General features: G+C 47.8%; 2 protein-coding genes across 3 annotated transcripts in view; one reads left to right on the top strand and one right to left on the bottom strand.

Moving 5' to 3' along the window:
- Positions 1-7,282, top strand: part of LPCAT3 (lysophosphatidylcholine acyltransferase 3) — a 43,269-nt gene extending 35,987 nt beyond the window's left edge. The window contains exons 3-13 of the mRNA XM_032159492.2: positions 613-719; positions 1,493-1,586; positions 1,755-1,792; positions 2,202-2,380; positions 3,778-3,886; positions 4,667-4,753; positions 4,842-5,008; positions 5,606-5,753; positions 5,826-5,984; positions 6,087-6,215; positions 6,459-7,282. Coding sequence (XP_032015383.1) covers positions 613-719; positions 1,493-1,586; positions 1,755-1,792; positions 2,202-2,380; positions 3,778-3,886; positions 4,667-4,753; positions 4,842-5,008; positions 5,606-5,753; positions 5,826-5,984; positions 6,087-6,203 — 1,205 coding nt within the window. The 3' untranslated portion in view covers positions 6,204-6,215; positions 6,459-7,282. The remainder of the gene's footprint in view (positions 1-612; positions 720-1,492; positions 1,587-1,754; positions 1,793-2,201; positions 2,381-3,777; positions 3,887-4,666; positions 4,754-4,841; positions 5,009-5,605; positions 5,754-5,825; positions 5,985-6,086; positions 6,216-6,458) is intronic.
- A 103-nt stretch (positions 7,283-7,385) lies between these two features.
- Positions 7,386-12,869, bottom strand: EMG1 (EMG1 N1-specific pseudouridine methyltransferase). Of its 2 annotated transcripts, XM_032159494.2 has the most exons (6): positions 12,592-12,869; positions 8,913-9,014; positions 8,660-8,801; positions 8,204-8,262; positions 7,976-8,125; positions 7,386-7,667 (listed from the first exon to the last, which is right to left on the bottom strand). In XM_032159494.2, the coding sequence occupies exons 1-6, from the start codon at positions 12,757-12,759 to the stop codon at positions 7,554-7,556; spliced, it is 735 nt and encodes a 244-aa protein (XP_032015385.1). In that variant the 5' UTR covers positions 12,760-12,869; the 3' UTR covers positions 7,386-7,553. The 2 variants fall into 2 exon arrangements, with proteins under 2 accessions (XP_032015385.1, XP_032015387.1); XM_032159496.2 differs by lacking the exon at positions 7,976-8,125.
- Positions 12,870-12,944: the final 75 nt, after the last annotated feature.

Below are 12,944 nucleotides of genomic sequence, written 5' to 3'. Positions count from 1 at the left end.
CTGGAGGGAACAGACTTGAACAAAATTTCCTTGAGAGAATCTAATAGGTAGGGAAGTTATAATGCTCCCACTTGCAAAGAGGGTTGTATGAAGAGGAACACAGCTTAACTTTTCCTTTTTTCTTTTATGTACATTCCTCTGTCAGATAAAAACATTTTGAGGGTGGTTACCCTTGCCATACCTCATCAACAAAGAATCCTTAGTTCCTCTCTGCTGTGGATGTAACTGAATGACCGAGCCAAGCAATCCCCACTTAGATTCATTCTTCACTTCAGACATTCAAAAATACAGTAACAAGCTGGGCGTGGTAGCCCTTGCCCAGGAATTCAAGGCTGCAGTGAGCTATGATTGAGCTACTGCACTCAAGTCTGGACAACAGAGCAAGTCTCATCTCTAAAAAAACAAACAAAAAAAGAAAAGAAATAAAATAACACCCTAATAATCTTTTTATTTTAATAACGAATTTCCATCCTCTCCTCCAAAACATGAGGTTATTCTGAAAAAAAAGATCCTGATGCCAACGTTATTTCTTTATATATTACGTTGTGATTGGAAGTCTCAGGACGGGTGGGAGTGTAAAAACCAAGCTAAATTCTCTCTTCTTGCATCCAGGAAACCAGCTCTACCACTCCCTGCTATGTATTGTGCTTCAGTTCCTCATCCTTCGACTAATGGGCCGCACCATCACTGCCGTCCTCACTACCTTTTGCTTCCAGATGGTAAACGTCTTTCCCTTAGCAGCTCAGGCTACAACTGACAGCAGTTCAGGGGACAGGGGTAGGCAGGGGATTGTAGTATGGAAATTAGCAGACCTAATTTCTAACCCCTCTCCCAGCACTTAGCAGTACGACTTCAGGTAGGTGGCTTATCACAGGCCCCAAGTGTTCCATCCACAGATTGTAATGGTAACTCTTTGCCTGCCTCAAGGAAGGGCCACCAGCTAACCCTTTGCATACTGTGCCATTAGGCTCTTTGGTTTAGCCCACTATCCAGGAGCAGAGTCACTTCAAGGCAAGACAGAAAAGCAACTTAGAATGAGTTAAAGAACCTAAGCCTAGGCCAGGCAAAGTGGCTCACACCTGTAATCCCAGCACCTTGGGAGGCCAAGGCAGTCAGATTGCTTGAGCCCAGGAGTTTGAGACTAACCCGGGCAACATGGTGAAACCCCATCTCTACAAAAAAAAATACAAGAATTAGCCCTCCAGCCTGGGCAACATGGTGAAACAAAAAAAATTAAAAATTAGCCAGGTGGGGTGGCATGCACCTGTGGTCCCAGCATCTAAATTCTCATCTCAGTTTAGCCCTCATTTTGCCAAGAAGCCTTGAGCAACGCTCTTCCCATTATAGGTTTTCAGCACCTCCATTCGAAGGAATTTATTAAGGCTTTTAATGATGGGATGAGGAGAAAGGAAAAAGGAAAGAGAACATTGAATTTCAGAGCAGGGAGAAGAAATGGTAGTGATGCTAGAATAAATACTTCTGCCTCTCCTAGGCCTACCTTCTGGCTGGATATTATTACACAGCCACCGGCAACTATGATATCAAGTGGACAATGCCACATTGTGTTCTGACTTTGAAGCTGATTGGTGAGTGATGGTCACCGCCTACCTTCCTTACATGTAGGTCCCTCCCCCATCTCACTAAAAACTTCCTCGGCACTCCCCCACCATACACTTCTGGCTGCACTCAGTCTACAGGCCACATCCTCAGTGTCCTCTCCCACCACCCTACCCACCCGTTCTCTCTCTGCTCAGGTTTGGCTGTTGACTACTTTGACGGAGGGAAAGATCAGGTAAGTACCCATTCATCCGCAGAGAGGTTCAAGACTTAATGAAAGGGAAGAAAAAGGTTAACAAAAGACCGAACCCAAATTCCAGAGCAGAGCCTCTCCCTCATTCCCCAGCCTGTGCAATCTCCCTTTCAGACAGCACTGAGTGAGGATCAACAAATCTAATTTGCCCAGGATCCAGCTCTTGCACAAAGTCCAGAGATCAATGCCAGCAAGGCATTTGCTAAAGCAGCAACAGCCAGCTATGCACACACATACGCATTTCCACAAGAAGCAACTATTTGTCATCCCCCAAAGAGAAGGCTATTTGAAGAACCCCAGTCAGTGGGGCACATGGGTGGGGAACATTCAAACTGGCTCTTGTGGGGAGATTCAAGGCTATCCTGAACCATGCATTCTCTTCTTGGCATAGAATTCCTTGTCCTCTGAGCAACAGAAATATGCCATACGTGGTGTTCCTTCCCTGCTGGAAGTTGCTGGTTTCTCCTACTTCTATGGGGCCTTCTTGGTAGGGCCCCAGTTCTCAATGAATCACTACATGAAGCTGGTGCAGGGAGAGCTGACTGACATACCAGGAAAGATACCAAACAGGTAATTGCCCCTCTTGGTCTAGATGTTCATGTAGGTATTTCACTCACTGAAGTGACTCTTCTGAAAGCTGCATTCCTCCAGCATGACCCTGGCATAGAGACCTGTGTCATGCAGGCCCTGGACTGTTGTAACAGGCACTCTGTGCCAGGAGTAGGCCTTTTTAGTTTAGGGTTCTCCCAGCTATCCATTCTAACACTGGTACAAACATAAAAATCCACATTTATGCCACAGGATTTTGCCTGAACCAGTCACATTTCTGCCTTTAAAGCCTATTTTCATGTATATACGAAATATATTTATGATTGATAGGTAGGTAGGTAGAGGCTGGGCACAGTGGTTTCACCTCTATAATCCCAGCACTTTGGGAGGCCGAGGTGGGAGGATCACTTGAGCCCATGAGTTCTAGACCAGCCTGGCAACATAGACAGACTCTGTCTCTACAAAAAAATACAAAAATTAGCAGGCATAGTGGCATACATCTGTAGTCCCAGCTACTTAGGAGGCTGAAGTGGGAGGATTGCTTGAGCCCAGGGGAGGTGGGTCAAGGCTGCAGTGAGCTTTGATCACACCACTGCACTCCATTCTGGGCGACATAGCAAAATCCTGTCTCAAAAATATTTATTTATCAGTAGGAAATGTAGGAGGGCACAGTGGCTCATGCCTGTAATGCCAACGCTCTGGGAGGCCAAGGCAGGAGGATCACTGGAGGCCAGGAGTTCAAGACCAGCCTGGGCAACATAGTGAGACCCCATCTCCACAAAAAAAATTATCCAGGCAAGGTGGTACATGCCTATAGTCCCAGCTACTCAGGTGGCCAAGGCAGGAGGATCGCTTGAGCCCAGGAGTTCAAGGCCACAGCGAGCAATGACTATGCCTCTGTACTCTAGCCCGAGTGGCAGAGCAAGGCCCTGTCTCTAGAAAATAAAAATTAAAATGGTTAAAAAAAAAAAAAAAAAGTTTAATTGCCAGAAGAATTCCTTCACGGAGAACTTGTCCATCCCGTGTTTCAGCTTCAATTCAACCAAGAAATGAAGGAGCAGATTCAAAGTGGTTATTTTTATTATCTTACCTCCACTGGGTTTTCAGTCCCAATGGAGACTGTGAAACCTGGCAAGACCTTGAGATCAGTAGCATCCCTGAGGGGTAAACACAAGACTGGTCCACTGTCTGCTGCCCTGACCTTCCCACAACTCTTAGAGGTTTGCACTTCCCATTCCTCATAGCCAGCCATAGAAATCTTTTCCTGAAACAGGAAACACTTTAGGCAGCAGAGCTTCTCATCCCATTCCAGGTAGACAACCACACCCCTAAACACTCCTCTCCATAACTGAAGGTCAGAGGGTGAAGGGAATAGTCTCTGCTCTCTGTGACCAGGAACTTCACTCGTTCCTTTCCAGCACCATTCCTGCTCTCAAGCGCCTGAGTCTGGGCCTTTTCTACCTAGTGGGCTACACACTGCTCAGCCCCCACATCACAGAAGACTATCTCCTCACTGAAGACTATGACGTGAGTGTCTACTAAAGCAGCAGCAGCATGACTGCACCAGAGCTAGAAAATGGACAGGCAAGGATCCCTATAGATAGCAGAGACGTAGGAAATATCATCTACAAATGCATGTTGGTTTTGCTGTAGATCTGTGAGTTGGTGTCAATGCCAGGCATGCCGGGACACATTCATCAGCCAGCAATGAACGACCTTCGCGGGCACAGGGCTGTGCCAGGTGCACATTTAGCACCCCTTGCCTTCTCTAGGAGCCGCTCCTAGCTTGCCTTATCACATCCACGTGATCCCTCAGAGCACAGCAGCTTCTGATCTCCATCCTATTTTCTTCTCTTGACTGATACATTTGGGTGCTTCTAGGGAAATCAGAAACCAAGGGAAGGGGGGGAAGTGCTGGCTTTTGCTCCTGCCCAGCTGAAAGGCTTGAAAACAGTTCAGTAATTCTGGGCAGGTTTCTCTCCTTAAATTAAAATCCAGTATGGGCCCCTCCATACTTAACATTCCAAATGCTCATTCCAAAAACTTTGCCAACGAAGGCAAACAGTAGAGAAGTTAAACACAGTGCTGCCCTTGGGGCTCTCCAAGGGAAAGGTGAATGAATATTCTCCAGGCCCTCTGCTTATTCCTCTCTGCCTGTTGTGAAGGCAATCAGGCCAGACTATTGGGGGCATCTGGCAGCAGGACTCAGGCAGGTATGAAGTAGCCACAAGTGTGAAAAGGAAGAGTGCTAAGAGAAACTGCCTAATCATGCGATATCCCTAATGCATTGTGCTTTCTTCTCTCAAGAACCACCCCTTCTGGTTCCGCTGCATGTACATGCTGATCTGGGGCAAGTTTGTGCTGTACAAATATGTCACCTGTTGGCTGGTCACAGTAAGTAGAAAAGTTGAAACAGGGTCCTATTTAGACAAGCCATGGGGGCTGGTATGGCAAGAGCCCTAACTGAGCTATTCCCTCTCAGGAAGGAGTATGCATTTTGACGGGCCTGGGCTTCAATGGCTTTGAAGAAAAGGGCAAGGCAAAGTGGGATGCCTGTGCCAACATGAAGGTGTGGCTCTTTGAAACAAACCCCCGCTTCACTGGCACCATTGCCTCATTCAACATCAACACCAACGCCTGGGTGGCCCGGTGAGCTGCTGGTGGGGAGCCTGGACCCTGGTTCCTTCCTTCCACTGTCTTCCCAGATTGGAGGGCAAGGATGTACCATGTCACCCCTATGCGTCTTTCCCACCTGGGCAGAACCCCCTGTCGCTCACACTGACTTTGACCCCCCCACCTATACCCCCCCCCAAAAAAAACATTCCTGTCATATTTGAAAAAAAGGCAAGATATAAAAGTGCGTTAAGACCTGGGTGTTACTCCAGCTCTGCCAATAGACTTATGTCCTCCACTGCCCTGTTTATAAACAGCTTTACTTGTTTGTCCCCACCATTAGAGTGTGGGCAGCTTGAGTAGAGTGTCTGGTTCACCACTGATCTCGGTATCAGCACTCAGTCACTGCTGCCGAACCAAGTGGCTCGTGCGCACACGGTCTCCAGCTCCGCCTTGGGTCTGCTTTCCATCTCTAAAAGTAATCAGTCAGCACTGCCTCCTGTACCCTCTGGGGGCTACACGTGGGAGCCCACCAGCACTCCACTCCAATCCTCAGGGTGAGGACCCAGAGGCAGGTGGCGGGATGCAAGGACCAGTCAGTTTGAGGGTCGCCCCACCCACCCTTTTCTCCAGCTACTTCTTCAAACGACTCAAGTTCCTTGGAAATAAAGAACTCTCTCAGGGTCTCTCGTTGCTATTCCTGGCCCTCTGGCACGGCCTGCACTCAGGATACCTGGTCTGCTTCCAGATGGAATTCCTCATTGTTATCGTGGAAAGACAGGTAGGCCTCCAGGGTGGGGGTGAAGGGGAATATAAGGGACAAGATGCTGATAAGCTCCTCCTCCCTCCCCAGGCTGCCAGGCTCATTCAAGAGAGCCCCACCCTGAGCAACCTGGCCGCCATTACTGTCCTCCAGCCCTTCTACTATTTGGTGCAACAGACCATCCACTGGCTCTTCATGGGTTACTCCATGACTGCCTTCTGCCTCTTCACGTGGGACAAATGGCTTAAGGCAAGTGAAGGCCTGCTTGTGAGACTGGGAGGGACTCACTGCAACCTCGGGCAGCAAGGGACGCTCCAGGCCTGTCTACCTCAGTGGCCTCTCTCTCCACAGGTGTATAAATCCATCTATTTCCTTGGCCACGTCTTCTTCTTGAGCCTACTATTCATATTGCCTTATATTCACAAAGCAATGGTGCCAAGGAAAGAGAAGTTAAAGAAGATGGAATAATCCATTTCCCTGGTGAGTAAATACAGCTAAGCTAAAACTACCACCAGGTTACAGAATAGAGCAACAGACTGGAAAAAAAACAATAGTATTAGAAATCTGGGGTGAATTCCAAGGATTAGCCTGGCTACTAAGGAACACAGTGTGGGCAATGACTGCTGTGACTTACTGAGGCATGCTAGGAAACATCTGGAAGGGCTACAGACCAGGAATTAGGGGAGTAACTAACCAGCCTTCCAATCACATCTTGTCTTGCAGGTGGCCTATGCAGGACTGGTGCAGAAACTACTTGTCTCTCTTTTCACAACACTCCTTTGCCCCAGAGCAGAGAATGGAAAAGCCAAGGAGGTGGAAGATCGATGCTTCCAGCTGTGCCTCTGCTGCCAGCCAAGTCTTCATTTGGGGCCAAAGGGGAAACTTTGTTTTGGAGAAGGAGTCTTGCTTTGTCACCCACGCTGGAATGCAGTGGCGCGATCTCAGCTCACCGCAACCTCCACCTCCCGGGTTCAAGTGATTTTCCTGCCTCAGCCTCCCAAGTAGCCGGGAATACAGGCACGCCACCACGCCCAGCTAATTTTTGTATTTTCGGTAGAAACGGGGTTTCACCACATTGGCCAGGCTGGTCTCGAACTCCTGACCGCAAGTGATCCACCCGCCTCCGCCTCCCAAAATGCTGGGATTACAGGCGTAAGCCACCATGCCCGGCCCAAAGGGGAAACTCCTGTGGGAGGAGCAGAGGGGCCCACATCTCCCCTCTGACTCCCCCATGCACATTGCCTTATCTCTCCCCATCTAGCCAGGAATCTATTGTGTTTTTCTTCTGCCAATTTACTATGATTGTGTATGTGCCGCTACCACCACCCCCCCCATGGGGGGGCGGAGAGGGGTGCAAGGCCCTGCCTGCTCCACTTTTTCTACCTTGGAACTGTATTAGATAAAATCACTTGTTTGTTCAGTTTTTCACCACTAGCATTCCTGACTGCTCTCTTTCACAGTTCTTCTCCATCCTTGCCATGGCTGACCATCAGGGTTCTCTCCTTTAGTGCACAGGAATCTGGGAGCTACAGCCCGCCTTCAAAGCATGGAACCAAATTGCAAACTCTGTAACCTCTTATCTGTCCCTGAAGTCCCAGGGAACAAAAGTTTTACAACATTGGATACTTTAGGAATCCCAAAACAACCAGGTTTGCAAGAACAGCATTCATAGGATAAACCAATAGCAAATGTACAGCCTTGGCTTCCCCAAACTCCACAGCCTCAGTGCAGAAAGATCATCTTCCAGCAGTCGGCTCAGACCAGGGTCAAAGGATGTCACATCAACAGTTTCTGGTTTCAGAACAGGTTCTACTACTGTCAAATGACCCCCCATACTTCCTCAAAGGCTGTGGTAAGTTTTGCACAGGTGAGGGCAGCAGAAAGGGGATAGTTGCTGATGGACACCATCTTCTCTGTATACTCCACACTGACCTAAGAAAAGAACAGTTTTGTCAGCCAACTCTGTCACTCAGTAGCTGTTTCAACCCTTCTTTAGAGCAGGAAAACTATGGCTGAGCTGGTATTTCAGCTGTGCTGTTTAATATCAAATTCCGACAAAGGATGAAGAAGGTCCTAACTGTGACTATTACAATTATGGCAGCAGTCCTCAAAGGGGCAGAGTGTGGAACTGTCATGTGTCTTCTAGCTCACTGTAAGCATTGTTAAAATGCCTACTGCTCTGGGAATTCTATACTAAGTTCAGCTCTACCAAGAATTTCAGGGCTGAGCCCAGACCTTACCTTGCCATGGGCAAAGGCCCCTACCACAAAAACAATAGGATCACTGCTGGGCACCAGCTCACGCACATCACTGACAACTGGGATGGAAAAAGAAGTGCCAACTTTCATACATCCAACTGGAAAGTGATCTGATACTGGATTCTTAATTACCTAAAGTAAAAAAGAGAAAAGTCAGCCCCAGAAACATTCCCAGAACCAACCTTCAACTAATAGGTTTCAATACCTCACCTTCAAGAGCTTCTGGGGGCCATCAGCTGCTCGAACACTGAGCTTGTGTAAAAGTTGAACTAGAAGGGGGAAAAGGAGTTCAGAGCTAGATGGGAGACCACAGTCCTTCTGTCCAGTCATCTAACAAGGAAAACCCCATAGGTAAGATGAGTTCCCTGTGTACTTTATATCCAGACTGGACTCCTGAAATGTTAGGAACAAACAGTTGCCAAGCATATGGCTAGCTGTACAGTGATGGGTTCAGACTCCCTCTTTCACTCAGCCAGGAAGCTACTGCAAGAACAGGAGTGGAGTTTCCACAAACATAGAAAAATAATAACAGTCCTTGTCCTGGTATTAATCATGTTGTTCTCCCATTTCCTCACTTAAAAATCCCACATTTAGTTCTCCCTTTTCCTCTTCCTCCCTTCTTGCCTACTGACAAGTTCATTCTAACTTTGTTCTAAGGCTTCTTACCCATGAGGCCACAAAAGCGGTCAAAGGTTCTGGGAATTCGGGTCTGGGGATTCACTTCAATCAGAACATTCTTCTGTGTATGGATGTAAACCTGTAGCAAGCCAGCTCGGTTCAGGGGACTATCCATCAGCATCAGCAAACTCTGAGCAAAGCAGAAACCAAGGCATGGTTAAGGCTGAAGAGAGGCAGCATTCAGCTGCCAACCCTTCCATACAGAGGCTCAAAGGGTTGTGAGCACTGTCCCTGGAGTTACCTGGTGGGCGATGTCTGGCCGCACTTCCCCAGGGTCCCGTCCATTCTTCAACAATATAGACTTGTGCTTGTCACAGTTGAGTAGCTCATATGTCTTCCCTACCTGAAGAACAGGGAACATGACGAAAGAACAGCATAAGCTTCTGTTACCTAGCCCCGTGGTTCTTCAAGTGTGGTCCCCAAACTACCAGCAGCAGCTGCACCTGGAAACTTGTTAGGCAAATTCTCAGGCCCACCCTAGACCTACTAAACCAGAAACACTGGAGGTGGAGCCCAGCAAGCCCTTCGGGGGATTACCGTGCAGCCTTATTTGCACTCCCCAGTAAATGGTCTTAGAGGGAAACAGGAGGAAGGGCACAACCTGTGACTTCACATTATCTACTAATACACTGGATTTAATTTAAAAACCTGTGGCTGTTAGGCAAGGCCAATGAGACATCCTGGAACTAGGCAGGAGTTAGTAGTGAGCAAGGCTGAATGCAGTGTTTATTACAGGAGCAGTAAGTATGTACTGTGCAAAATACACAGTCACTACCTTCAGTTTGCGTACACCAAACATGCACTAAGTGAAGAGCTGCAAATCTGAACAAGAAGAAATGTGAAGGCCGGGCGTGGTGGCTCACCCCTGTAATCCCAGCACTTTGGGAGGCCGAGGCGGGCGGATCACAAGGTCAGGAGATGGAGACCATCATGGCTAACACGGTGAAACCCCATCTCTACTAAAAAATATAAAAAATTAGCCGGGCGTTGTGGCAGGCGCCTGTAGTCCCAGCTACTTGGGAGGTGGAGGCGGGAGAATGGCGTGAACCCAAGAGGCGGAGCTTGCAGCGCCACTGCACTCCAGCCCAGGCAACAGAGCAAGACTCTGTCTCAAAAAAAAGAAATGTGAAAACTAATGATGCAGGAGGCAGTTTAATCAAAGAAAATTCTCAGAAGTAAAATGAAGAGGGGTTATTCCCAGTTTTAAGACTGGCATGGGGGCAGGTGCAGTGGCTCATGCCTGTAATCCCAGCACTCTGGGATGCCAAGGCAGGCAAATCATTTAAGGTCAGGAGTTCAAGACCAGCCTGGGCAAAATGGCAAAACCCCATCTCTACTAAAAATACAAAAATTAGCTGGGCATGGTGGCACATGCCTGTAGTCCTAGCTACTTGGGAGGCTAAGGTGGGAGGATGGCTTGAGCCCGGGAGACAGAGATTGCAGTGAGCCAAGACTGCACCACTGCACTCCAGCCTGGGTGACACAGCAAGACCCTGTCTCAAAAAAAAGAAAAAAAAAGACTGGCATGAGCAAAGGTACAGATGGAATCAAGACAAAGTAGCCAGGTGTGGTGGCTTATGCCTGTGATCCCAACACTTTAGGAGGCTGAGGCGGGAGGATCACTTGAGCCCAGGAATTTGAGACCAGCCTGGGCAACACGGTGGGACCTTGTCTCACAAAAAAAAAAAAAAAAAAAAAAAAAAAGCCAGGCACAGTGGCATTTGCTGGCAGTCCCAGTTACTCAGGAGGATGAGGTGGGAGGACTGCTTGAGCCAGGGAGGTAGAGGCTGCAGTGAACCATCACACCACTGCACTCTGTTGCCCAGGCAACAGAGCAAGACCCTATCTTAAAAAAGAAACAAAAGGCCGGGCGCGGTGGCTCACGCTTGTAATCCCAGCACTTTGGGAGGCCGAGGCGGGCGGATCACGAGGTCAGGAGATCGAGACCACGGTGAAACCCCGTCTCTACTAAAAATACAAAAAATTAGCCGGGCGTGGTGGCGGGCGCCTGTAGTCCCAGCTACTCGGAGAGGCTGAGGCAGGAGAATGGCATGAACCCGGGAGGTGGAGCTTGCAGTGAGCCGAGACTGCGCCACTGCACTCCAGCCTGGGCGACAGAGCAAGACTCCGTCACAAAAAAAAAAAAAAAAAGAAACAAAAAAGTGGAAACGAAGAAAGGCAATTTTGAGGAAAATTGGGAGCTGAGACACTGAAGGGCAGTGATTATACATGAAGCTGCTTTGTAAACCACAGAATCCTAATGTATCAAGCACAAAGCCAAAAATAATTCTGCAGTAAGCAGGGCAGGATGGGAATGACTGACAGACACTATCCTAACAACTCTCTGTACACTGGAAAAGACATCAGAAGTTTGCTGTTAAAGAAGTGGACTACATCTGTAGCAGCTGAAAGAAATAATTCCAAGTTGCAATTTGGAGTCCCAAGGAGCATTAGGGTGGTCAGTAAAAAGTCTAAAAACAAACTGTTATATACAAATACAAGTTTTGGAAGGCTAAGTTTTTATGTATCACTGGAATGTATATGTCTAGCAAGATTCTTGAGATATATGGCTCCAAAAAGTCTGCGAAAAAAGAGATTTTGAAATTGAATAGTTGAAGTAATAATGTCACAGAGAGTAAGCACAAAGAAAGAACAAATGACCAAGAACTAAGTCCATGAGACACCCTTAGTTATAGAAGAAAAAAACCTTCTTGAATGAATAATACAGTTTCAACCCATTAGTAGGATATAACCATGTTTTCTATTCTTTTAATAGATTACAGGCGCAGGCCTGTAATCCCAGCTACTCCGGAGGCTGAGGCAGGAGAATCTATTGAACCCGGGAGGCGGAGGCTGTAGTGAGCCAAGATCGTGCCACTGCACTCCAGCCTGGGAGAGACTGAGACTCTATCTCAAAAAAAAAAAAAAAAAAAAATGTATTTTGAACGAAGATTAAAATCCTGGTCTGACTTCTAAACCAATACGATTTCTTCTGGGCCTATTCATTGAATTAGTTCTAACGGGTAAGAGAAAGGAGGACGAAGAACACTGCCCAAGGCTTTAAGATAGAGAACAGCTGGTTCTATTACATGTGGGGAAAGAGATGAATGATAGATAAAAATGCAGATGTAAAAGTTTTAAATAATAACCAGGTCTGGACAGTGTATCGTAGGTGGATATTAGAGAGAGGTGACTATGGACACTAATGAATTGAAACATGAAGCCCTTACAAAAAGTGTGGGCAGACTAGGCTACATAACTACCTTTCTCATCTGCCCAGTAACTTGTCTTGGGATGTGGAATGACGCAAGGAACGAAACTTTTTTCTGCTTAGACTACTGTATCACAGAATGCTGGTAAACTAATTGGAAGCAAGGAGGTGAGGGCTGGAATATCATTCAAGAAGAGCAAAAGAAAATGAGTACTACAGGCCGGGCACGGTGGCTCACGCCTCTAATCCCAACACTTTGGGAGGCCGAGGCGGGCGGATCACTTGAGGTCAGGAGTTCAAGACCAGCCTGGCCAACATGGTGAAACCCCATCTCTACTAAAAATACAAAAAAATTAGTCGGGCGTGGTGGCACGTGCCTGTGGTCCCAGCTACTCCAGAGGCTGATTCAGGAGAACTGTTTGAAGCCGGGAGGCAGAGGTTGCAGTGAGCCGAGGTCGCGCCACTGCACTCCAGCCTGGCCGACAGAGCGAGACTCCGTCTCAAAAAAAAAAAAAAAAAAAAAAAGAAAGGAAAAATGAGTACTACCATCCCAGGATGTCAAATCAACGCAAAGCCAACCAAGCCACTTTCCTTCAAAAGCATCTTTCACCTTCCTTCAAAAGCATCTTCCTTCAAAAGCCCCTTACCCTCATTCCACGGAGTCCCAGCCTGTCGATTTACTACTTCTCCGCTTCCTGTCCCAAAGTACCTTGACTGTCTCCAGACTGGCCCCTTCCAGCACCACAATAAGCCTACGGCCTCCGATCTTGTTTCCTGCCCCTAGTCGGGGCCGCTTGGGTGGCACAGCATCCCAGTCCTGTGCCTGCTCCCCACCGCTTCGTTCACGAGCCTTGAATCCACCACTGGGTGCGGCCATCTTGCAACGAGACCGGAAGTTGCGCTAACGCTCTTAAATAAGAACAGCGCGGCTTCTAATCACAAATGTCCTTCCGGCTGCCATTTTGAAAGTGGGCTCGGAAATGGAGATGACTTGCTGTCTTGCTCTGCCCTTCCAGGGAGGGCAGCCTTCCAGAAAGGGGCGGGACTTCCGTATGCGCGATT

Source organism: Hylobates moloch, unplaced genomic scaffold (genome assembly GCF_009828535.3).
Source record: "Hylobates moloch isolate HMO894 unplaced genomic scaffold, HMol_V3 SCAFFOLD_8, whole genome shotgun sequence".
Classification (NCBI taxonomy): Eukaryota; Metazoa; Chordata; class Mammalia; order Primates; family Hylobatidae; genus Hylobates; species Hylobates moloch.
The sequence above is the reverse complement of the archived record's forward strand: the minus strand, read 5'-3'. Positions and strand labels throughout refer to the sequence as shown.